At 31.7% G+C, this 23,654-nt stretch overlaps 2 protein-coding genes across 4 annotated transcripts; one reads left to right on the forward strand and one right to left on the reverse strand.

Annotated features, from left to right (window-relative positions):
- Positions 1–301: 301 nt before the first annotated feature.
- On the reverse strand, positions 302–8,665 carry LOC102588210 (vacuole membrane protein KMS1-like). 3 transcript variants are annotated; one of them, XM_006344558.2, is made up of 8 exons: positions 8,479–8,665; positions 7,109–7,317; positions 6,144–6,222; positions 4,713–5,009; positions 3,703–3,860; positions 2,845–2,961; positions 1,471–1,647; positions 302–837 (listed from the first exon to the last, which is right to left on the reverse strand). In XM_006344558.2, the coding sequence occupies exons 1-8, from the start codon at positions 8,540–8,542 to the stop codon at positions 673–675; spliced, it is 1,266 nt and encodes a 421-aa protein (XP_006344620.1). In that variant the 5' UTR covers positions 8,543–8,665; the 3' UTR covers positions 302–672. The 3 variants fall into 3 exon arrangements, with proteins under 3 accessions (XP_006344620.1, XP_006344619.1, XP_006344618.1); XM_006344557.2 differs by having other exon boundaries at positions 6,144–6,231; positions 7,109–7,314; positions 8,479–8,664; XM_006344556.2 differs by having other exon boundaries at positions 6,144–6,231; positions 8,479–8,664.
- A 5,625-nt stretch (positions 8,666–14,290) lies between these two features.
- LOC102589305 (probable linoleate 9S-lipoxygenase 5) lies at positions 14,291–22,299 on the forward strand. The gene is made up of 9 exons (XM_006344559.2): positions 14,291–14,539; positions 19,093–19,385; positions 19,469–19,709; positions 19,799–20,140; positions 20,246–20,331; positions 20,414–20,521; positions 20,630–20,937; positions 21,025–21,288; positions 21,388–22,299. Exons 1-9 carry the CDS (start codon positions 14,350–14,352, stop codon positions 22,142–22,144), a joined length of 2,589 nt encoding a protein of 862 aa, XP_006344621.1. The 5' UTR covers positions 14,291–14,349; the 3' UTR covers positions 22,145–22,299.
- Positions 22,300–23,654: the final 1,355 nt, after the last annotated feature.

Raw genomic sequence — 23,654 nt, forward strand, 5'->3', positions numbered from 1 at the left:
ACCTGATAACTCTTGGATGTAACCACAGCACTTTCTTACTGCTGCTTTTGATGTCAATAATGCTTACCATTTCACAAGAGAACTGCACGAGACATTCAGGTTCCATGGGGACTATTCCTCAATTCTCTTATATGAGCAAACATTTATTGCAATATTGAAACCAATAGATTGTTAAAACAGTACTAAAGCATGTATAACACTGCATAATGTGAAACACCGATCTGATTCTGAGATGATATCACAAGCACTGCAACAGAAATATTACACAAAAAAAAAAAAAACTGATTTCAAGAAAATAAAATTAAAGAGCTTTGATTTAGTGGCAAGAGCTCAACTGTAATGTGTAGATTAGATGCATGTCACAAACTGAAGTCTTATGGCAAATAAAAATTATAGTATCATATAAGATGATCCTTTCCGAACTGATTTGTTTCGTCATTGAATTATGATTCACGTACATGGTGTATTTTTGGTGTATAAAGGAAGTAGGGGCTGAGGACATAAAAAGAAGCCTCTCCCTCTTGTATGCGGTGAACTTCCAATACAATAATCAGATTATGGCACTTCAAAAACGTACACCACAATCTATTACCAGCTGCTAAAAAGGATCATTTTTTTAATGAACTAGCAGCAACTAAATCGGAACCTTCCTACTGAACTACTATGAATATGTCATTCCCTGGCACGATTATTTTCAAGTGCAGCGAGCTCCTTTTCTTGTTGCTCTCTAAGATAGCCCTTGGCAGTTGTATTTACAATCTTGGCTGAGAAGTTCAACAGCATGAGCCATACAACAGTGTTCCACACTGAACCAAGCGAAAGATCCCACTTTTTTGCCTGCAGCAGAACATAGGCTTTTAGATCATAAAGAGATTATGTCGTGACTCGTGTATGCTTGTACGGTCATAAATTACTTATTTGTTCAACACATAACAGTTGGCATCCTTGTATAAAACAGGCTCTCTAGACACAATGAGGTTGACGGGTCATGGAAGGTTTACATACCATATAAGGTCACATTAGTGGTATAGATCATTAGCCAAGGAGATCTTAGGTGACAAGTTACGGGTGTGAACAGAGACTCTGATTAGTAGTTTTATTTAGTTAAAAGTTTATTATTGTATGCCAAGTTGAAGAGGCTCTCAGACGGTGAAACAGCATTTTTTTTCTCCTCAGATGATACAAATACCTTTGGCATAAACATGGTACTATAAGGCTTAGCCTTTTTTTTTCTTTTTTCTGACAAGTTAAAAGGCTTATGCTATATTTTGATGCATGCCAACTAGATGATAGCTAAGTTTCTTTGTACCAAACCTTCTACACCTATAAAGCAACAGTTAAGTTCCAGATACATTACAGCTTAGAAGGCGAAAGGACTAAAGTTACCTTTAGCATAGAAAAAAGCATGCATGAAACAGTAAGCATTACATTTACATTTATTTTTCTTTCCTTATGAGTCAAGTGTAATACCTTAACACTAGACACTGGAGGGGATGCTACCATGTACTTCTCTCTAGCGGTGTGTAGTTTGGAAATGATGTTTGGCAGGAACGAGGCAACTCCAGGAATGAGACCAAGCACCCGAACTGATTGATTTTCTATCAAGTCCAACAGTTGATTGTTGCAAACTGAAATAATAAATGCCGTCTGCAAAGTAACTTTATCAAATCAACGACCAAAATTTAACATGTCATAGAAATTGAAGCTAGCTACTGTTTGTTGTTTTCTGTTTTTTTTTTATAGCCGTGATATTTGGGCCAGCTTTCGCCTCGACTAATTCCACGGGACACCTGCCACCTCCCCCCACCATCAACAGGTACTAGGTAACTCTGTCTATCAAGACTAGGACAAATGGGGAGAAGTCATCTATTGTTTTTGTCTTTGCTGGGATTTGATTATGAGACCTCATAGGTCTCAACCCACTTCATTGACCAGTCACTAGGCCACAACCCTGGGTGCTTGTTTTTCTGTTCTTTGACATCCTCTTTGTTTGGCTCTTGACCAAAAGCGAAGAGCAATTACTCTAAGATGCTCCAAAAAGCACTCAGAATTCACACATGATTGTAGGTAAAGTTTGTCAAAATCAATCCAATTAACAGTGTATAATAGTGATGTCAATTTGTAGACAGGGTGTTTTCACGGTTTATTTAGAGTCTCAACATCCTGCATTTAATCACAGGCAATGTGCAGTATCTGATGATTCTTATGCCATGAAGAGGGAGAATAAGAGTAAGGGACGGACTGAAGAACAGGCAGGCTGAACACTGGTGGAGGGAAGTGAGAATAAACATGAGGGAGAAGAAAGCAGAAGCTGGAGAGCCAGGTAGTTGTATATCCACCTGTCTTATACCTTAAAAACATCGTAAGTAAACTTAACAAAAGAAGTTTGCAAACATGTTTGGCTAGCGTTCAAATACTTATACCAGGGAAGCATTGACAGCTTAACAACAAATGATAACATTTAGCAGCTCACATGGCGGCATAGGAAAGGCTTCAATTGGGGGTTTTGAAACTCTAGCAGAAGTTGTTTGGTGGATCCTTTTTAAGGAAAGAAATGCTAGAGCTTTTGAGAATAAGAAATGACAATATATTTTTTTTACTTTTTTGATGGGTAGAACAAGAATGACAATATTGTAGAGATCTTAAGAGACAATTTTATATCTTTGCTTGTTTTTGGTGCAATGTGGACAAGAACAATCTGTTAAGAGGCCTAAGACATGATTAACTTCCATAGCTTTCCACACGATCTGTAAGAATCTCTTTCTTTCAAATGTACTTTTGTTCAGCATTTTCTTTTTCCCGACTTATATCAGTTAAAAAAGATAACATTTGGTAGATGCAGACCTGTATGTGAGTCTTAATAATTGCCTTCCCGATCAGAGTTGCTGTAAAGAATTTCCAAAATGGAATACCAAATTGCCCACACATGATACCAGCAAGGTCAAACAGAGGATTTGGCACCTTCACAGCAAACAAAGAGAACACTTAATAGGTTATCGACACAAACATAAAGGTGTATGGGCAGTAACAAATGCAACATGCATCAAAAGAAATCCCAAGGGGATGGCCTAGTGGTCAATGAAGTGCGTTGAGAACCATCAGATCTCAAGTTCAAATCCCAGCAGAGAAAAGAAAAAACACTAGGTAATTTCTTCTCATCTGTCCTAGCCTTGGTGGACAGAGGTATCCTATGGAATTAGTCGAGATGCGCACAAGCTCACCACGGTTATCTCCGAATATACATAAGATACTAGAAATTTAACTTCAAACTATTGTCCCCAAAAATACAGAAAAAAGAAACATCAGGAAAGTGAAGAAAACAAAATATATCAAATCTAAATGTTTGTTCTTATTGTTATTAAATTGGAGCAATATAGCAGAGCAAACAGAGACTGTAACAGAGAATATTTCACTATTTACCAGGTGATAAAAATGAGGAAGCAGTCAAGCAGTAAAAGGTTCTTCTTTCTCACTTTTCTTTTTCTGTCCAGGGTGAGGGGGTAAGTGGTCTTGTTCTAGCATAAATTTATGTTGAAAACCCTTAATGAGGGTTGACAAATAAAGCAATGTAGAGACCAAAAGGAGGGATTAAATAGACATAATTTGAAGAAAATCACTAAAGTTGATGACACAAGTCCATAACACTCCATTACAAGGACAAAATAAGGTCCCAGAAAATGTAAGAAGTGAGAGAGGATTTACCGACGCAAGAACCAGAATTGTGAAGAAATTCAAATACTGTCGGTTAGAAAGAAGCCACTTTTTTATCTGTTTTAAGTGGTTGCTGATAATTCCACTATCTTCTTTTGAAGCAGAATCCAAATCTTCCATAAGCTCACCTTCACGACCAGATATACTAGCTGCAATTTTGAAGAGCACGGGAAACATCAGAATTACATAACCTGGATCCGGTCACTCCGCTAGTAATGCATTACCATAAAGCAGTACTGCATAAGATAATAATTAGAACTATACTTCAAAACTTAACGAGTTTTTGTGGATAACTTGAAACATTGCAGAACTGAAAAAAATGCAACAAGTTGAAGAAAGAAAGTTCTATTGCTCTGGAAGAAAGATGGTAAGTGGGCTTAGATAAGGAATGTAGGGGTTATTGTCTATCTCAAACCTTCAGATGAAATAACATTCCAGAGGTATTCATATCTAGAGGAAGGACTCCAAGCAGAAAGACTGAAAATAGAATACTGCTCAAAGAAGATGCCTTGCAGTCCCTATTCGAGTATTATCTTTGCTATGGATGATCACCAGTCGGTGTAATTCCAAGGGGTAGAGGCTAATAAAGAGCTAAAACTTGTAAAGTTTTCAGCAGGCCCTTAGCCAGACATGAAAATATCTCCCAACAGAATGAAAAGGATCAAGGAGGAACATCCAATTCTCTTTCTTTTCCTTTACTATGAAGTAACTATGCTTTGCCCCAAGGACTCCTGGAAGTAAGATCTTTCTAGCCGCTCTTTAGAAATAGGAAAGGTTATAAATAGGGATAATGAGTATGATTGCCAAAAATATTGTTACTGGACTTGTTGTCCCAACAGCATATGAAGAAACAGATCACATATATAAAAATGTCCTGCAAAAACCTTTTATAAAAAAATATCTTGCAATACAATTACTTGGAGTAAATAAATTTCCAGAAGATCAAATGTGATGTAAAGCACCACTGTACAGGAAGAAATCACATTGGTAATACAGCTTACCAGCTCTAGAGATGAAGTAAGGAGGAAGCTCTCCGAGAGCTGTTCCAATACCCCACAATATAGCTTCCAACTGAATCTGGTTTAGTATGCTGGTCAATGGTACCCGTGCACCGGGTAGAGAAAATAATGGTGGGCCAAATTCAGAACAGTCCTTATCCAGCCATGAAGGACCACTTCTTAATTGAATTGTATCATATGGAGCACTTTTTATGTCAACCCTTCCGCAGCTCACAGATTTTATGGTGAATAGAGCAATATGAGGGCCCAAGTACAAGACAAAAGTGTGCAGACCAGAACCTTTAAGAACAAAGAGAGACAAAGATGAGTGAGGAATGACAAAAATATAAGCGAGAGTAAAATAAACTGCAACTGTAACTACCACCAAAGTCACTTCCAGATAAATTCTATAAACAATAAACAAAAAAACTTTCAAATACCAGTGCTGGAGCAGTAATATTCTGTTGAGAGAGATTAGGTTAAGGAACCAGAACTGAAATGACTTAAAAGTCCAAATATGATCTCTCTAATAAAGAAAGCTCATCCAGAAGCATGACCGTTCATGTACAGTAGGATAGTCAGCGCACTCAAAAATATTCTAATATGATGATCCTTATTCTACACCAAACATGATTTTAACAGAGAAAACACCCAAACAGTAAATTCAGTTAAGATGCTTGCTTAATATTATGCCTCAAATATTTAGATTATGAGTGTCCTGCTACATGACTGAATTTGGCAACATTTTGATTATAATGCAAAAGATTCACCAGTTATCTATGTAATAGCATAAGCATGGTCATAAGAAATACTCTAGAAACAGACTAACACATCAAACCTCAAACACTAGCTCCCCCAAGGACTAATAGGATCTCTACAAATACAAAAGCTGGAACTGCTTCAAAATGTGATCAAAAGCTACTCAAGTCCAGTTGCCAATTATTTTCTAATTTTCTGTCATTCATTTACTTTGGACAAAACACAAAAGGAATTCAGATAAAATGCTACATTGAGGAAAATGAGAAAAATATGTATTACATACAATAGTTTGTGCTGCTAGAAATGATCTCATGATGGGTTAAGATAGGGTCAAATAGGACCGTCAGTGACAATCATACCTTAGAAGTGCATAAAACAAATGGGGTTCAGCTAAAATACTGCATTGAAGAAATTAAGAATAATATGTATTACCTACAATAGTCTGTTCCTGCAAGCGATGATCTCATGATTGGTTAAGGAAGGGTCAAATAGGACTACAGGTGACAGCCATACCTTAGTAGTACATTATTAAAGTCCTGTGACTTAAAGACAATGCTATCAGCCAAGCACCCACTTGACAGAGAACATTGAACAGACCTCACGTTTTTATAAGTATACACTGAACAGGTTTCTTTAAATTGTATAACATTATACCAAGAGCAAATGTCCACTCACCCAGGCCAATTGATGAAGCCACACCAAGAACTAGCCACCAGAGTCCAAACCGTAGATACCTGAGAAGCTCCTGAACAGGCTGCAGTGTCTTGAAGAAAAGCAGGCATAGAATTAAAATAAAAGAGTAGAAGGTTAGATGAGCATGCATACAACTCAGGCATGGCAAGGAGGATTGGAAGATAATCCACCAGTGCAGGAATAAAATGTATCAATGGTTGTGTTTCTGGAGCTTCTTTCCTTCAATCACTGGACAACAAACTCCCAAATTTTCAAAGTTTTAAGAGACCAATGGATTGGGAAAGTAAAATTTATTTGCGTAAGCTGATAGATAAAACTTTTATCTACAAATAATATCAATATCATTGGCTACGGCCTAAGAATATTTGCAGCTATTAACTAATGAAGACAAAAGTCTTACAAGCTATTACTGTGATGTTACATTCGGAAAGAAAAATGAAATAGAAAAGATTAACATATAAATCTAATTAAGAAAAGGAACAATTTCAAATTGCTGTTATCAGTTCTTCACTTATTTGTTGAATACTGGATGAAGATCACTCCATGGACATAGAAAGAACTTTCTAATTTAGTAGATTAAGTTTGAAAGAACATGCAATATAGGGAGAGATGCCACGATTCTTAAGAATGTACATCATGCTCAAACAAAGGAAACATAAAATGCTTCATTACTTGCTACCTCCTCTACCTCGCCTTAAAAAAAAGAGAAATAGTGTTCCTTACTTGAGCTATACCCTAAATCCTCTGATTTTAATTCAAAGGATTAACTATCTAAAGAACTTCATGCTAGTATAACAAAAAGAAAATTAAGAAGTTCAAGAGACCCGGATTTAGTAGTAAACATGACAGACTAATGGGATGTTGAAATGTGTTAATAAAGCTCTACAGGTCACATAGTATCCTCCACTATGACGAAATGCATTGTAACACAAGAATACATGACATACCTCCTCATACGCCCTACCACGTGTAAAAAGTAAACTCCCACCTGCAGATGCCAGCAGTATGACCACTAGACAGTTGCACTTCATAGTGTTAACTGAAAATTGGTGAAGACACTTAAGAACAGCTAAACAGAAGAATTTAACTGTCTTTAGTGGCTGATTCGTCAGACTCAAATGCTCCAGCTCCCTATTGTGTTTGTCAAGGAGTCCTGCTGGAATATATAAATCATTTTTCCAAGTTAAAGTCACCATTCGAGATCTTGGTACTATGTATTGATTTTGGGTATCCTACACAAATATACGAGAGACTACATAGACCTTCACATGATAAACCTTTATCAAATCACTAGACACATAGGCTTCACAAGTCGTGTTCTAATATTTATTGGTAATACATTCTACCCAGATTTACCGATTATACTAGAAAAATGAAGTTGAACATGAAGAACAAGATATCACTCTATTACCCTGAAGGAGTTGGCATTGTGGTCAAAGTTCAAAACTAGACCTCCTGAGATTAACTCATACCCAACCCCAGATTAAGCACATCAATTTCCAGAAATATAATATAAGTAAACTCACTACCGATCAGTTAAAATTTCAACTAGACAATTTATACATCCACAATCCATGCCATGATTAAGTATTACTTATTACAAAAATGCTTGACAACATTCAAAATTCAAATAGCTTATGACACCATAAATTCACCTCATTTTCAATAAACTCAAGTAACCACCCACCTCAATTATGTAACACTTTAATTTTTGGGACATCATAAAATAATTGCAACCATTCAATTACTATGCAACTTTAAAGAATTTTTAATTTATTAAACTATTCAGAATTTAAACTTTAAAGTGATGATTCCTCTATCACACTAACTTTTCAACTTACTTTAATAGTTCCTTCTTTTGTCATTAACAAAATATATAAGTCAAATTAACATCTTAAACTTAATACTCTTTCAAACACCTGACTATTATTCATCTTTTCATCAACCAATCTGATGTCAGTGGAAGAAGTTTAGCCCCAGACCAACCCTTCTCCTTTTATTCCCATTCCCAGATACCTCTTAAATAATGCATTAAAAGCCCTTCAGTGTACTTTTTTTCATTATCAGCAACCTTTAGAACAAACATTACTTTATGGATGCACCCAAAAGGAGACAAACAGAAACCATACGAAAAACAATAAAAATTTGAACGAAACCCATGAATGCTAGAGAAGTTTTGCACACCCTCAAACCCCTCAAGAATAAAAAAATCACTAAATATACGGATATCTGCACGCCCAAGAACCCTTACAAAAATTGAAGAAAACCCCAGAAAAAGATAGATAAATATGGACCCGAAAACAGAGGATAAACTGACCAGAAGCAGAGTTGTCAACATGAAGCGGAGAATCAAGAAGTTGTTCTTGCTCTAGAGACCCCATTCAAGAAACTCTGCTATGGCGATGTGAGAAGAAAAGAAGAGAAACTTGAAATTCCAATTTGTAAGGGATGAAGTCGAATTCAATGTACCTCGAAATACGGGATTTATTTAGAGAATATTTATATCTTCTTGGGAAAAACAAAAAGAATCGAATAAGAAAAAAAAAAGAAAAGGAAATAGTACTAATTTTGTTCTTTGCTCGTGGTCGTGGATTTTAATTTGAAAAAAAGAAAAGGACAAAAAAGAAGTTTTCAAATTTTATTATTTTCCAAATGTCTACATTGTTATAGTTATTTCTGTTAAACTATTTTTGAAATTAAATGAACATAAAATCATATAATATAAAAATTGACAACATCTTTGAGTAGGCCGTAGGCGTGTGCAAAAATCCAATCGATCAATAAATTGAACCAACAAAAATGTTATTGGGTCATTGCTATTGGGTTATCGGGTTAACGGATTTTTAATGGTTTTATAAGAAAAATTATTAGGTTATCGATTTTTAATATTGGGTTATTATAACTCATTAAGAGGATCGTAAGTTACTACTATACCCTTCATAAATATTAAATATTAATAATTTAATATAATTAAGAACTATATCGGTATTCTACACTACAGTCTGCACACTTCACACGTCATAGTACTTCCTACTTCACATCAGAAATTTCATATTATGTTTTGGTTGTAGTATGTTATTGTAGCCTTCGTACTACATCTACTCTTTTTATGCAAATTTTCATTATATTTCTTGTTTCACTATATCAAAACATTAATAGTAGTTGATTTGCTTGTCTCACTATATCGTGTCAAATCGTTAGAGAAATGAGAAATCATAAATTTATTTTATGAGTATTTTTTTATTGGGTAAACTGAAAACCGAATCGATAATAACTAAAAATCTATAAACCGAAAACCGATAAAGAATATCTTATTAATTTAGCATATTTAAAAACTGAAAATCAATAGACCGAACCGATAGTATGTAAAACTGACCCTAATGAGAAATATTAAATGCTACTTTTTAACTCTAACGCACTGTATAGTTGGGGGGCTGAAGTTTCAAATTTAAATAGAATGTTGCTTAGATTTTGAACATTAGTTTGTCCTTTTTACGAAGGCAAAAAAAAAGTAGTACTTATTGCTTTATTTAATTGTTTACGCCATATTCACCTCAAGGTCGTACGCATGAATCACCAAGAAAGCAAGAAAATGAAAGCTTGTAGAAAAAGAATTTATTTTTTCCAATATTAAGAATCTTATTTTCATTTAAAAAATTTAAATTTTTTAAAGAAGGAACTTAAGAAAATCGAAAATATTATCGAACAAGATTATTAATAATTAAATACTCACAATGCTTACGTACTATTTTTCTGCATACGCTTTTTTTTTTTTTAGATTCCATTTGTGAGATTATACTAAATATGTCGTATGGTCAACTGATGTTTTTCTGTGGAAAACTTACATATCTATGTTATATTAAAAAAATATTTATCATTTATAACAATAACATCTTTTTCTTCATGTGATACTTATAATACAGTTTTAATGCATAAATTTATTGTCAAACAAGCATAATACATTTTAAAACACTTGTATAACATCCATATTACATACATAATTCATTTTTAATACATAGTAGATTTATCATAATATTACTATGCATTGTTATATATTATAATAAATAAATAAAATATCATTAAAATCAATAATTAAATATCGTTAAAATCAATAATTATTTATTAAAAAATAGTCATCCAAATTTTTTCTTTTTCTTATAAGGTAACTACTCAGTACTATCCACCCTGGCCCAGTGTCATGATGGGCCTAACAGTATGAAAGGCTTCCATATTGGGCCGTACTAGTGAGCTGGACCAGCCACTAGCTTGCACTTGATACAAAGAGCCCAATACATCTTGGGCCCTCTATCATTGGCCCAACACTCACATCCAAAGAGGTGTAAAAACTCGTTTTTATTTGGGAAAAAACAAAATTATGTTGGAGGTTAAATATTATGATTAAGATGTTTCTAATTCAAAATTACAAAAAAGAAAAAATTACAGAAATCCCACCTTTTAGTTTACTTATTACCATTATCCCCTATAAGTTTTACAAATCTCTAAAATCTCTCATTTTTGCGCATCTGATTAGTGTATTAGCGCTTATATTAGTGTATCTCGCGCATCAGATTAATGTATCAGCGCTTATATAATTGTATCCATTTGAGGGATTTCTGTAATTATAAATTTTTAACGAATAGATTGTAATTTTACTTTAAAAGTATGTGATTTCTATAATTTGTCCTAAAAAAAATTGGAGGTCACTCCTCCTTTAAGAAATGTGGAGACAAGTCAACTTTGGCCATTATGGTTGTCTGGTCCCTTTCGATGAAATGTTCATTAAGATATATTAGATCTGACTCGATTATTGATATAGAAAATAGACCAGTGATTCACTATGTTGTATGTCTCTTTCATTTAGTTCTTTTTTGGTTTTAGGACACTATTCCCCGAATTTGATATTGAGTCAGTAATTAAAGTTAATGAATTTTAAACTAGCTAATAACTTGTTTTAGTTATTGAGTTTGTAATTAAATATTTATATTCATATAATAAAATTTCTGATACAAATATATAATGTTTGAGCAAAAATTATTGAATTTTATCAAAACTTGTACTAACATTATAGCCTCCTCATAACTCCACGTGCTTTATTTCTTGCATTATTATTTTTTGTACAAAGTGTATGTGGCGACTTCACATTGTACCATCCCATTTGGTGCAACTTGTGGCTTTGGTCTATCCACAACTAGTCCTTTTCTATGAGCTGGCAGTAATTTATCAACTCTTTATATTATGGTCTAAAGATTTCTTTTGTACTAATTAATAATTTTACGAACAACTATCACAATTTAAAGATCTTGTAAAAAGAAGTTGAATTTTTTTGAGAAAATAATAGTCTAAAATTTTGTTGACATTAGATTATAATTTAATGGTTTGTCATTCCAATGATTATATATTAAGATAGGGCATTTTTTTTCCCCTCTACAATTAGGTTGAATTACTTTTCTGTAATACGGTGAAGCTTCTCGTTTGGAATGTCAATCTAATAATATGTTGGTCCAGTAGTCTCGGCTCGCCATGAACTACTAATAATAACAAAGAAGCAAAAAATTTAAATAAATTTTTTGAGCATGATAGAAAGTAATTCCCTTGTTAGACGATTTAAATAACGGTGAAAAAAATATTTATCTAAATAAGCATTTTTCCTTTTCTACAAGTTGGTAAGCTAACTAAGAAGGAAAAGTCAAAAATCATTTGTGTTGTTAGACGTCTTTATTTGCATGGCGATTTTTGTCAACCATTAGTAAACGTAACATTATTGTATTCATAAATGATTACATTATTATACTTAATGATATTTTTATTGTATATATGCAACTATGCAAAACAATGTCTAAAGATCTCGTCAAAGACTTTTGAGTATAATGGTTAAATGATTCTCTAAGACAATCAACGTCTTATAGAATAAAGGCAAATTTCCAGGCTTGTTTGATTATGTGAGATGAAATCATGATATAAAATTATATTTTAATTTTCAACACAAGATATATTTTAAAATAGAAAAAAAAAGAAAAGGGAGAGGAATTTGACTAGAAAGGCTAAATTCTGCCAATGTAGAAACTAATGTAATATTAGAAAAAATAGGATTCAACTTTACTAGTCCACTGGTTTTTTTGTGGGATACAATTGGCCACATAGACAGCATGGGAAAATTAGTTTGAATGCATTTAGTCACGTCTTCCATAACTAGAGAAAGAGTTATACTCATTCCATCCACTTTTAATTGTCATGATTTTCTTTTTTATAATTAAATTATAAAAACTTTTAATATTTTACGATTTATTTTTTCATCATATTGATATACAAAAATTACAATGTATAGTATTTTTCGAATTAATTTTTGAATATCTAAATCTTTTGTTTAAAATATCAAATTTTATCTTTAAAAATTAATCAAATTGACTTTTAAAAAATATAACACAACAATTAAAGCAGACGGAAGGATTAATATTTACTCCTTACTCCTAGGAAAAAGGGGAAAGTGTGAAAGTTAAGAAGACGATGACAAATGGCTTTTGCAAGTCATAATTGAATGAATATTTTCAGTTAAAATCAATTCTTTAATTAGCAAAATACAGTGACATTTAAGGAAAATTTCTGAAAAGAAAAATATGTTCCTTCCATCCATTTTAATTATCGTTTTAGGTTTAACCAAATATACGATCTCCTGTCCAATGGATGTAGCATCCAGTTGGTCCAATACCCCTTTCATCTGCTACAATCTGTCACATAATGATTTAAGGGTCAATAATTATTTAATCTAAACAATTTTTTAAATTAAAGTTAAACTTCGATATCTTTTTAATATCTTCTTGTTCCATATTAATAACATGTATTTGCTCAATCACTGCTCCGTTTTCTTTATCCGGTGACAAAAATTAATGATATCTTGAATTTTTCCAACATTTTTTCCAAAAATTAATTAATTTCCATCACAAACCCAATTTGTTTCAAATTAAAAACTCAATTATTTTCTTAGATTATATGTATTTGATTTCTAGATATAAAAAAGATTCTCGTAAATAATGAATTTTTTTGATAGTCTTACATGGTGAATATTTAAATTAGCTTAGATTTGATCATTTGAATATCTTCGTATAGCCACTTCAACTAAATTTGACATGTAGGATTTTTTATTTTTTTTTTAAAATAAAAGAAAATGTCAAGATATAAAATAATAAAGGAAAAGGCTCAAATATGCCATCGAACTTTTAGAAAAGGCTCATTTATGCCATCCGTTAAAAGTTTGGCTCATTTATGCCATTACCGTTTAAGAAATGGCTCATTCATGCCATTATTTTTTAACAGTGGTTTTGCAAAACCGTTTTTTACACGTGACCAATTATAATTCGGCCACGTCATTATTTTTTTTATATAAAAAAATGAAATTCTGAACAAAAATTGAATTAAAATAACCCACCCTAAAATTTGGGTGGGTCTTTACTTGGATGGGTTATTTTAATTGAATTTTTGTTCAGAATTATGAATTTTTTTATAAAAAATAATAATGATATGGCCGAATTATAATTGGCCACGTGTCAAAAATGGTTTTGCAAAACCACTGTTAAAAAATAGTGGCATGAATGAGTCTTTTCTTAAACGATAATAACATAAATGAGTCAAACTTTTAACGAATGACATAAATAAGCATTTTCTAAAAGTTCAATGGCATATTTAAGCCTTTTCCCAATTATAAAAGAGAATAATTGTAAATGTTGATGCCCGTCATGTGTGAGTGCGAGTGAGCCCATAGACAAATCTAAATTTCTAAAAAATGGTTGCATCAGAAAAATAATTATATTAAGTGGAAACTAATCTTTAAGTCTTCCAGGTGAATAATATAACATTCATCAAATACACTATTTAATAATTTTATAAATCAGGTATCAACATATAATATTATATTAATTTTATGATATATGCATAAAATAGCTAATTTTTACGAATAGACCCAAGTTCACTTTCCCATTGGCTCCAGTGTGCGACAAATAATTTTATTTTCAAAAGGACAATTAAAAAGAAGACCAATGGATCTTTTGTCTTTTTTTCTTTTTTTTTTCTTTCCCTATTTTCCACTAGTAATTAAATTCTTTCTTGCTATAAATATGAGACATATCCCTCTTGAAACTTCATAACTCATCAAAATTTTCTCTCTTTTTTCTTGTTTGCTAAGAAAATTATCAAAATGTTTTTGAATAAGATTGTGGATGCCATTACTGGAAAAGATGATGGGAAAAAGGTGAAAGGAACAGTTGTGTTGATGAAAAAAAATGTTTTAGACTTTACTGATGTAAATGCCTCAATTGTTGATGGTGTTCTTGACTTCCTTGGCAGAAGAGTCTCTTTTCAGTTGATCAGTAATTCTGTTCATGATGGTCAGTACTCTCATCTCCACCTTAATTTTTTCAACAATTAGATGTATAATGTCTCATGACCTAACCAATTCGGATCGTTATTTTTATCAATTTAATCTTTTAGATAAAATAGTCATATACTTTAAGATGGAATAAAACACATACACATCCAATTTTATTTCACTCGATATTGGCTCTCATATTATGTTGTTCAGCTTCAAATAATGTCTAGTTGTAAGCATGAAGGCTGGAGTGTTTAGTTCCACATCCATGGGTGGGGGGGGCTAAACTTGTCTCTTATTTAATGTTGATGATTTTTTTTTTTTGAGATTAAGAAGAATTGAAGTATTTAATTAGTTATGAATTGAAATTTCTTTTATCATTATATTCTAAAATTTCATCAGCTTGAGTATTGGAAAAGAGAATATATATTATCTTCCGGAAGAAGTGGTTTAGGAATATCTTTTTTGGTGACCTTATCTTATACTCCCTCTGTTTCAAATATTTGTTATAATTTTCTTTTTTAAGAGTGAAATTATATAAATTTTGATAAATATTTTAAGATATATTTTATCACATTGATATAACAAAAATGATAATTTATAGTACTTTTCTGTATAGTTTTTGAATATCTAAATTTTAATTTTAAATATCAAAATTAATCTAATTTAATTTTAAAATTAATGAAATTATCTCTCAAAAAATGATACTCTCTCTGTCCCTAATTACTTGTCCACTTTTCCTTTTATAGTTGTCTCTAATTACTTGTCAATTTTGACAAATCAAGAAAGAACAATTTTTTTTGCCTATTATACCCTCAATTAAATGACTAATTACTTTGAAAAATGTAAAATTTTTCATCCACTTCATAATGAATAGGGGTAAAATGGTAAACTCACTATGTCATTAATTATTTTCTTAATATGTGTATCAATTTAAAAGTGGATAAGTAATTAGGGACGGAGGAAGTACATGATAACTAAACAGGAACGAAAAGAGTATTAGCTAGCGTGAGTACAAGGTACATTATCTAGACGTCTACACAGCTTAGGTTTGCATCTGGTAAATTTAGAGGGTTTTGGGAATGGCTTAACTATTATTAAGTCAGGTTTTGATTTCTAAAGGTAGGTAACAAATATAAAAATAATTTTAAATAAATTAAAAACTAAAAATAGGTCTTCCCCTACTTTTTATTTTTTATTTTTAACTTAAAACAATATTTCTAAGTCAGTCCAAACTGGCTCTTAATTTTGAGCAGTGCCAACTGTCATAAGGGACTATCATTCGAGTACACCAATATATATTAAAGTTAGGCCAACAAATAAATACACCTATATGAAAATTAATTATGGATGCTTTTATTGAGCTATTTTTTTTTTTAAAAAAAGTTCTAGATCAGCCTTTAGTAGGGCTAATTAGAATTATATGCATTTAAATTTAAAGTTTATTTATTTGAATAAAGTATAATACTTTTCGACCTCTAAAAGCTTGTAAATTTGAAAATTATGGATGATTTAACTTAATTAGAAATAAATAATGACAAGTTAATAAACATAGAATAGTAATAAGCACTTACTTTGTTGCTAAATTAAATGTACTATATATATAATGCAACGTAACTATTTAGAAAGACATTACTCAAAAAATAAATTGTCAATATAATCCTTTTTGATTCTTTTTCAAACTTTTCTTAAAAGCAAAGATAGTCGTTATTTGAGGTTAAAAATAGTTGAAAATCCCATTAAAAATAGTTGGAAAAAAATAATTTGATATATCCTTGAATTTTTAAAAATTCGTCCATTTTGGACCATAAAAATGGTGTGAACAATTTATTTATATTGAATTAGAGAAAGTACTACTCCTACCGTTCATTTAACTTGATTCTGTATCAAATATAGATATTTCATTTTTGTCTTATTACTTTTTCTCCCCATACTATCCTTAATATTAAATAACTATACTACTATATAAAGTAATAAAATAATAATAGTAATTAAGTTTAAAGTTTTAAAATATCACTAATAAAATTAATTTAGTAAAATACAACACTAATTAATTTTTTTAAAAAAGTATATTAAATCAATATAGACCAAATAAAACGGAAAGTTATTAAATAATTTCCCATAAAAAGCAAATTCCTTGCTGTCGATTTTCGTACAAGATATTTCTGTTTTAGGCTGTGCATATTAATTGGAATTTGAAAGTAGTTGGACTGAGTTTTCTTTCAAAGAAAAGTCGTTTTAACTCATTTAATTTAATGCGGAGTTAAAATGATACTATATCTATCCAATAATACTTGTTTATTATCGATTTTGCATATTTTTTATGAAATTACAAATAACAGAATAATTTTACTATATTACCCTTTAAAAATAAATACAATGTCTTGAGAAATGTAATAAAAATAATAATGATAAAGATAAATTAGAAATTAAATATAAAATTATTTATTAATATCATAAAATAGACATGTATTATTGGACATTTCAAATAATATAATGAACAATTATTATATTAAGAATAAAATCCAATTTTACACGGTAGAGCTTCCGTACACATAATTTTCAAAGCAGAAACGTTATAAATTAAGCACGTGTAGGTTATTAAAGAAGACGTCCCCACTGGCCCCACATACTCCATTTGTTCCTATTTATCCGTCCTTATTATTAAATTAAAAAATAGATGGTTCTTGATACTTCATCTGTTCAATCTTATTTGTTACTTTTCATAAAATAGTTTTTCATTTTTATTTGTTATTTTTGATTTATAAAAAAAAACAATTTATTTTTTTACCTTTCAGCCTTATCATTAAATACTTATTCTCCAATTTATCTTCCAAGATTTAATATTAAATATTACTTAATACGATAATGTGGTAAAATACCTATAAAAATAATTATTTTCTTAATGGGTGTGTCAAGTCAAATAGTCACAAGTAAAAATGAACGAAAAGAGTATTTGTCATTTTACAAAATCAATACATAAATGACATTATTCTTCCTATTTTACCCTTTGAAAGTTATTAGCCTTGAAAATATACATTTGTCTAACATAGAAAAATTAAGTAATTGATTCATATTTATTGGTTAAATCAGTTAATCAAAGTAAATTAATTCATGTTCATTAATTGAAAATTTATCTTCAAGAGAACAGTAAATAATGATAAATTTACGAATTTTTTTTAAGGAATATAAATTTAAAATAATGACATATAAATAAAAATGGCGGAGGTATATATGTGGGGGAAAATGAGCATGTTCAATTTAATTTATTTTTTGTTCAACTACTACAATTTAACGTGGCCCAAACTCAACCGCGGGGGCTAATGAACATTATATCCTTCACTCAATTAAATCTACACGTTTTCTGGAATATCTTGGACACGTGTGTGTATGTAAATTAAAAAGGTAAATGCTTTAATTTATTTTTTCTGGAAGTAAATGTTGTTCATTTGAATGCCAACAACATAAACTTATTAAGTTTAATTTTATCAGTGAAAGTAAAAAACATTTACACATTTAGTAAATCAACTCATACAAAAAGAGGTATTTACACGTAAGTAATTTAGTAAGTTGATAAAAATATAGTGTAATTTACTTGGTTAATCTCTATATTTGGTGTGAAATATTATTTACACCAACTGATATCAAGACGTATTCAGAATTTTGGGAAGATGGGTGCATGATTATGAAAAAATGTATTTTATGTATAAATTTGATCGGTTTGACTTTTAGGTTATTGATATGAACCATTAAATTTTAAAAATAATAGGTCCAAAATATATAATACTATTAGTTTTAAATTTTAATATACACATTTGATTTAATTAAATTAAATTTTTACCGTGCTAATTTTTTAAAGAATTTTTAATGTAACACACTTGAAAAATTTGAAAGATTAAAGGAAAAAAACAAAAGAAAAATTAGTTGAAATATCAGAAGTGTGACCGATAACCATTTGGAGAGGTGTTACTAAAAAAGACAAGATAGATAAAAGATTTAGATTTCTATCCTCACTTCGAGAGGTGCACCACTCATCATCGTATTATTATATGATACTTTGAATGTGGGTTCATACATCTATGTTTATTTTTTATTTTTTAAAAATATAACACTACATCTACAGAGGGGAGCATGGGTTCACGTGAACGGTGAACCCACGACACCCCCTCTAGATACACCCCTGACTGATGTGGGTAAATAACTCATGAAGGGGAGACTTAGAGCAATCGATAGAGTTGTCTTTGCGTGACCTATAAATTACGGGTAGATTGTCTATATCCACTCCCCCCTTAAGGTGCATCCTTCTTCTGCGTGAACACGAAATGCTTTTGTGCACCAAAGTGTATAGAGTTGTAAGGACTAAACAACCAAATTAATATTTTCGGATACACTTTAACTGATTTGTATTATATTTTGTAGAATACGCATATCTACTTATTCAAGTTTATACAAATTTAAGTGCTTATCTGTGCGAGCTTAAAGTTGGAGAACATATATGCCAACTAAGGCTAAATTTATGTATAAGACTTTCTTATTTCATTGGGAATGATAGGAATTTTGTTTGATTTGCAGCAAATGGTTTAGAAGGGAAACTCAGCAAGCCAGCATACTTGGAGAATTGGATTACAAACATCACTCCAGTAGTAGCAGGGGAATCAACTTTTAGTGTTACATTTGAGTGGGATGATGAGGAGTTTGGAGTTCCAGGAGCATTTATTATCAAGAATTTGCATTTTAGTGAATTCTTTCTCAAGTCACTCACACTTGAAGATGTTCCTAATCATGGAAAAATCCATTTTGTCTGCAATTCTTGGGTTTATCCTGCTTCTAAATACAAGTCTAACCGCATTTTCTTCGCGAATCAGGTATAATTATTTTGTTTATTAGACATGTAACAAGACTCTTATTATGTATGTGTCTAAACAAATAGTTTGAATGGTTGATTTAGGCTTATCTCCCAAGTGAAACACCAGAATTGTTACGAAAATACAGAGAAAATGAACTAGTAGCCTTAAGAGGAGATGGAACTGGAAAGCTTGAAGAATGGGACAGGGTTTATGACTATGCATATTACAATGACTTGGGTGATCCAGACAAAGGTGAAGAGTATGCTAGGCCTGTCCTTGGAGGATCCTCTGAGTATCCGTATCCTCGTAGAGGCAGGACAGGTCGCAAACCAACCAAGACAGGTTAAGACATTCATAGTATAATAGTCTCAACTTGATTGACAAATTAAGATATATAACTTGTCTTGACATTTGCCTTTTACTGTTTACAGATCCTAATACCGAGAGCAGGATCCCATTGCTTATGAGCTTAGATATATATGTGCCAAGGGACGAGCGATTTGGACATGTGAAGATGTCAGACTTCTTGACATTTGCTTTGAAATCCATTTCTCAGCTGCTCCTCCCTGAGTTTAAGGCTTTATTCGATAGCACGCCTAATGAATTTGATAGTTTTGCGGATGTACTTAAAATCTATGAAGGAGGAATCAAGTTGCCTCAAGGGACTTCGTTTAAAGCCATTGTTGATGCTATTCCTTTGGAGATACTAAAACAACTCCTTTCTACTGATGGTGAAGGCCTACTCAAGTACCCGACACCTCAAGTTATCCAAGGTATTTATCTGAATTTCTGCATGATCAAAATCACATTTCACATAGTATTATTTTTAATCGCTCTCAACTTTTGGTAATCCAAATATTATACGTTGGTGTACGTAGAGGATAAATCTGCCTGGAGGACGGATGAAGAATTCGGAAGAGAAATGCTAGCGGGAGTCAATCCTGTCATAATTAGTAGACTCCAAGTAAGAAGATATTAGTAGCTACCTTAAGTTTACTTCTATTTTTCGTGCATTTTGAAGATGTTGGCTTATTTATTATATGTAGGAATTCCCTCCAAAAAGCAAGCTGGATCCTAAAATATATGGCAACCAAACTAGTACAATTACCAGGGAGCAAATAGAGGATAAGTTGGATGGACTAACAGTTGATGAGGTAATTACTACTTTATGTTGATACTAGCTAAATTGTTCAATCAACTTTAATGAGTAGATTGTAGTGACAAATATTAGTTGATAAAGAGTTGGTACTACTATTTAACAGGCAATCAAGACTAACAGGCTATTCATATTGAACCATCATGACATCCTGATGCCGTATGTGAGGAGAATAAACACGACAACAAACACAAAAATGTATGCCTCAAGAACTCTGCTCTTTCTGCAAGATGATGGAACTTTGAAGCCACTAGCAATTGAACTAAGTTTGCCACATCCAGATGGAGATCAATTTGGCGCTGTTAGCAAAGTGTTTACACCATCTGATCAAGGTGTTGAGGGTTCTATTTGGCAGTTGGCCAAAGCCTATGCAGCAGTGAATGATTCAGGCGTGCATCAGCTCGTCAGTCACTGGTAAAAACTTGTCCGAAAATTAGCTGCATAACTCCAATGTGTTGTCAAATTTTAGTAATCTAAAGCACTTTGTTTATATCTTGTCAGGTTAAACACACACACAGTGATCGAGCCATTTGTGATTGCAACAAATAGGCAACTAAGTGTGGTTCACCCTATTCATAAGCTTCTCCTTCCTCATTTTCGTGAAACGATGAACATAAATGCTTTAGCAAGACAAATCCTAATCAATGGTGGCGGACTTCTTGAATTTACCGTCTTCCCTGCCAAATATTCCATGGAACTGTCATCAGTAATTTACAAAGACTGGATTTTTCCGGAACAAGCACTTCCTGCTGATCTCATCAAAAGGTAAATGAAAAGCCACAACGCACGTAAAAACTTAGTACTAAAACAATATCTTTTGCGTTGTTTTCTTACTAACCTGACCATAATGTTACTCAAAATCAGGGGAGTGGCTGTTGAGGACTCAAGCTCCCCACATGGCGTTCGCTTACTGATTCAGGACTATCCATATGCTGTTGATGGGTTGGAAATTTGGTCAGCAATCAAAAGTTGGGTAACAGAATATTGCAACTACTATTACAAATCAGATGACGCGGTACAGAAAGACACTGAACTCCAAGCCTGGTGGAAGGAGCTCCGCGAAGAAGGACATGGCGACAAGAAAGATGAGCCTTGGTGGCCTAAAATGCAAACTGTGCAAGAGCTCATAGATTCCTGCACCATCACTATATGGATAGCTTCAGCACTTCATGCAGCAGTTAATTTTGGGCAATACCCTTATGCTGGTTATCTCCCTAATCGCCCTACATTAAGCCGGAAATTCATGCCAGAGCCAGGAAGTGCAGAGTATGAAGAGCTCAAGACAAATCCAGACAATGTATTCCTCAAAACAATCACTCCTCAGCTGCAGACATTGGTTGGAATTTCCCTCATAGAGCTCTTGTCAAGGCACTCTTCGGATACACTTTACCTGGGGCAGAATGATTCACCTGAATGGACAAAGGATCAAGAGCCACTTTCAGCTTTTGAGAGGTTTGGAAAGAAGTTGAGTGATATTGAGGATCGAATTATGCAGATGAATGGTGATCCTGAGAAATGGAAGAACAGGTCAGGGCCTGTTAAAGTTCCATATACATTGCTCTTTCCCACAAGTGAAGAGGGACTCACAGGCAAAGGAATTCCCAACAGTGTGTCTATATAGAACTTATTATTGAATCCGTTTATTGTGCTTGTTTCTTCATATCAATTCCCAATAATATCACCAAATAAACTCTTTGTTCCAAATAAAATTCTAGTTACAAGTGGGTGTAATGTTGTCGGAGTTATATGCTATATCCATAAGACTTGCATTTTTTTTTTCAAAATTTAAATCGAAAGTGTCAAATTGAAACAAATTGTTTACCATATGTTATTTTAGATATCAATCTCTTGTATTTTTAAATGTTAGTCGAAGTTCATATCGTTTGACTCTTAAGATAAACACTAAAAGTTGTTACTAGCTAGCAAATCGATAGTACATCACGCATCAGAAGGTGAGATTTATTCATTGTTCATCGTTCATACAAAATTTAATGTTGATCTAGCTACTTATATTCAGACCCATCATGAACATTAATTGATACTATTATATTTCCTCTGTCATACTATTAGAAAATATGAGAAGAGTGAAGACTTTGTGATATTTCAAAATTATTTTTAATATAAATGATTTTCAAAATCAAATGATACACTTTTGTGGATTTTTATCAAATAAACAGAATCAAACATGAATAAAATATTGATAATATCATTATATATTACTATATAAAAAATTGTATCGGAGTATATATATAATACTATACTATAATACTCCTATCTTTGAAAAAAGATCCCCCTGCATTTTCCTCTTCTTTATGAATGATGGTCCTTAAAATAAAATAAAATTAAAAAGTAGGTAAGGATAGATATAAATATAGCTCATTTATCACATATAAATAAATACTAGACATCGGAGCCCGTGCTAGCACGGGCCCAATATGTATCATTTTTTATTTCAATTTATGTGACAAAGACAAAATTAAAGAGTTAATCAAACTTTAATATTAATTTAAAATAGTTTAAATTTTTAATTATTGTTAACTATGGAATTTTTTTTTATGCCTTTTAACATTCTAAATTGCTAATTATTGTTGTATGATTTGTAATATCTTTTACGCAATTTTGAAATAATAAAGGTTATTTCTTCTTTCTCAATTTATGTGGTACTAATAAAATTTCGAGATTCAATCAATTTTTTTTGTCTTTAAAATATTCTATTGTTAATTACTGTAAATTATTGTACTTTCTAAGTAATTTTCAAATAATATATATTATTTCATTTGTCCAATTTATGTGTCACCGATAAAATTTGAAGAGTTAATCAGATCTTTTACATATTTTTATATCTTTTGAATATTTAAGTAAATAATTATTGTGATTTATAATATTTTATACAATTATTTAAAAAAAATTAAACAACAAACAAAACGAATTCATCATAGGAAAATTACCAAAGCATCCTTGAATACATCAATAATGGGTCCCACTTTTTGTTTAAAAAAATATGCATATTGGGAGGATATTTTTGTCCAAAGTGGAAATATTGTGTATATTATTTCATTTGTCCCAATTTATGTGTCACCGGTAAAATTTGAAGAGTCAATCAGATCTTTTATATATTTTTATATCTTTTA

The sequence above is a fragment of the Solanum tuberosum genome, unplaced genomic scaffold, assembly GCF_000226075.1.
Source record: "Solanum tuberosum cultivar DM 1-3 516 R44 unplaced genomic scaffold, SolTub_3.0 scf00060, whole genome shotgun sequence".
Classification (NCBI taxonomy): Eukaryota; Viridiplantae; Streptophyta; class Magnoliopsida; order Solanales; family Solanaceae; genus Solanum; species Solanum tuberosum.

Excerpts from the sequence above, each read along its gene's own strand:
- LOC102588210 (XM_006344556.2), bottom strand. The coding sequence starts at position 8,542 with ATGGGGTCTCTAGAGCAAGAACAACTTCTTGATTCTCCGCTTCATGTT. Across the intron at positions 1,648-2,844 it reads TTATTAAGACTCACATACAG|ACGGCATTTATTATTTCAGT; the intron begins GTCTGCATCTAC and ends GTTACTTTGCAG. Across the intron at positions 838-1,470 it reads CTCCAGTGTCTAGTGTTAAG|GCAAAAAAGTGGGATCTTTC; the intron begins GTATTACACTTG and ends GTTCTGCTGCAG.
- LOC102589305 (XM_006344559.2), top strand. The coding sequence starts at position 14,350 with ATGTTTTTGAATAAGATTGTGGATGCCATTACTGGAAAAGATGATGGG. Across the intron at positions 14,540-19,092 it reads CAGTAATTCTGTTCATGATG|CAAATGGTTTAGAAGGGAAA; the intron begins GTCAGTACTCTC and ends TTTGATTTGCAG. Across the intron at positions 21,289-21,387 it reads CCTGCTGATCTCATCAAAAG|GGGAGTGGCTGTTGAGGACT; the intron begins GTAAATGAAAAG and ends ACTCAAAATCAG.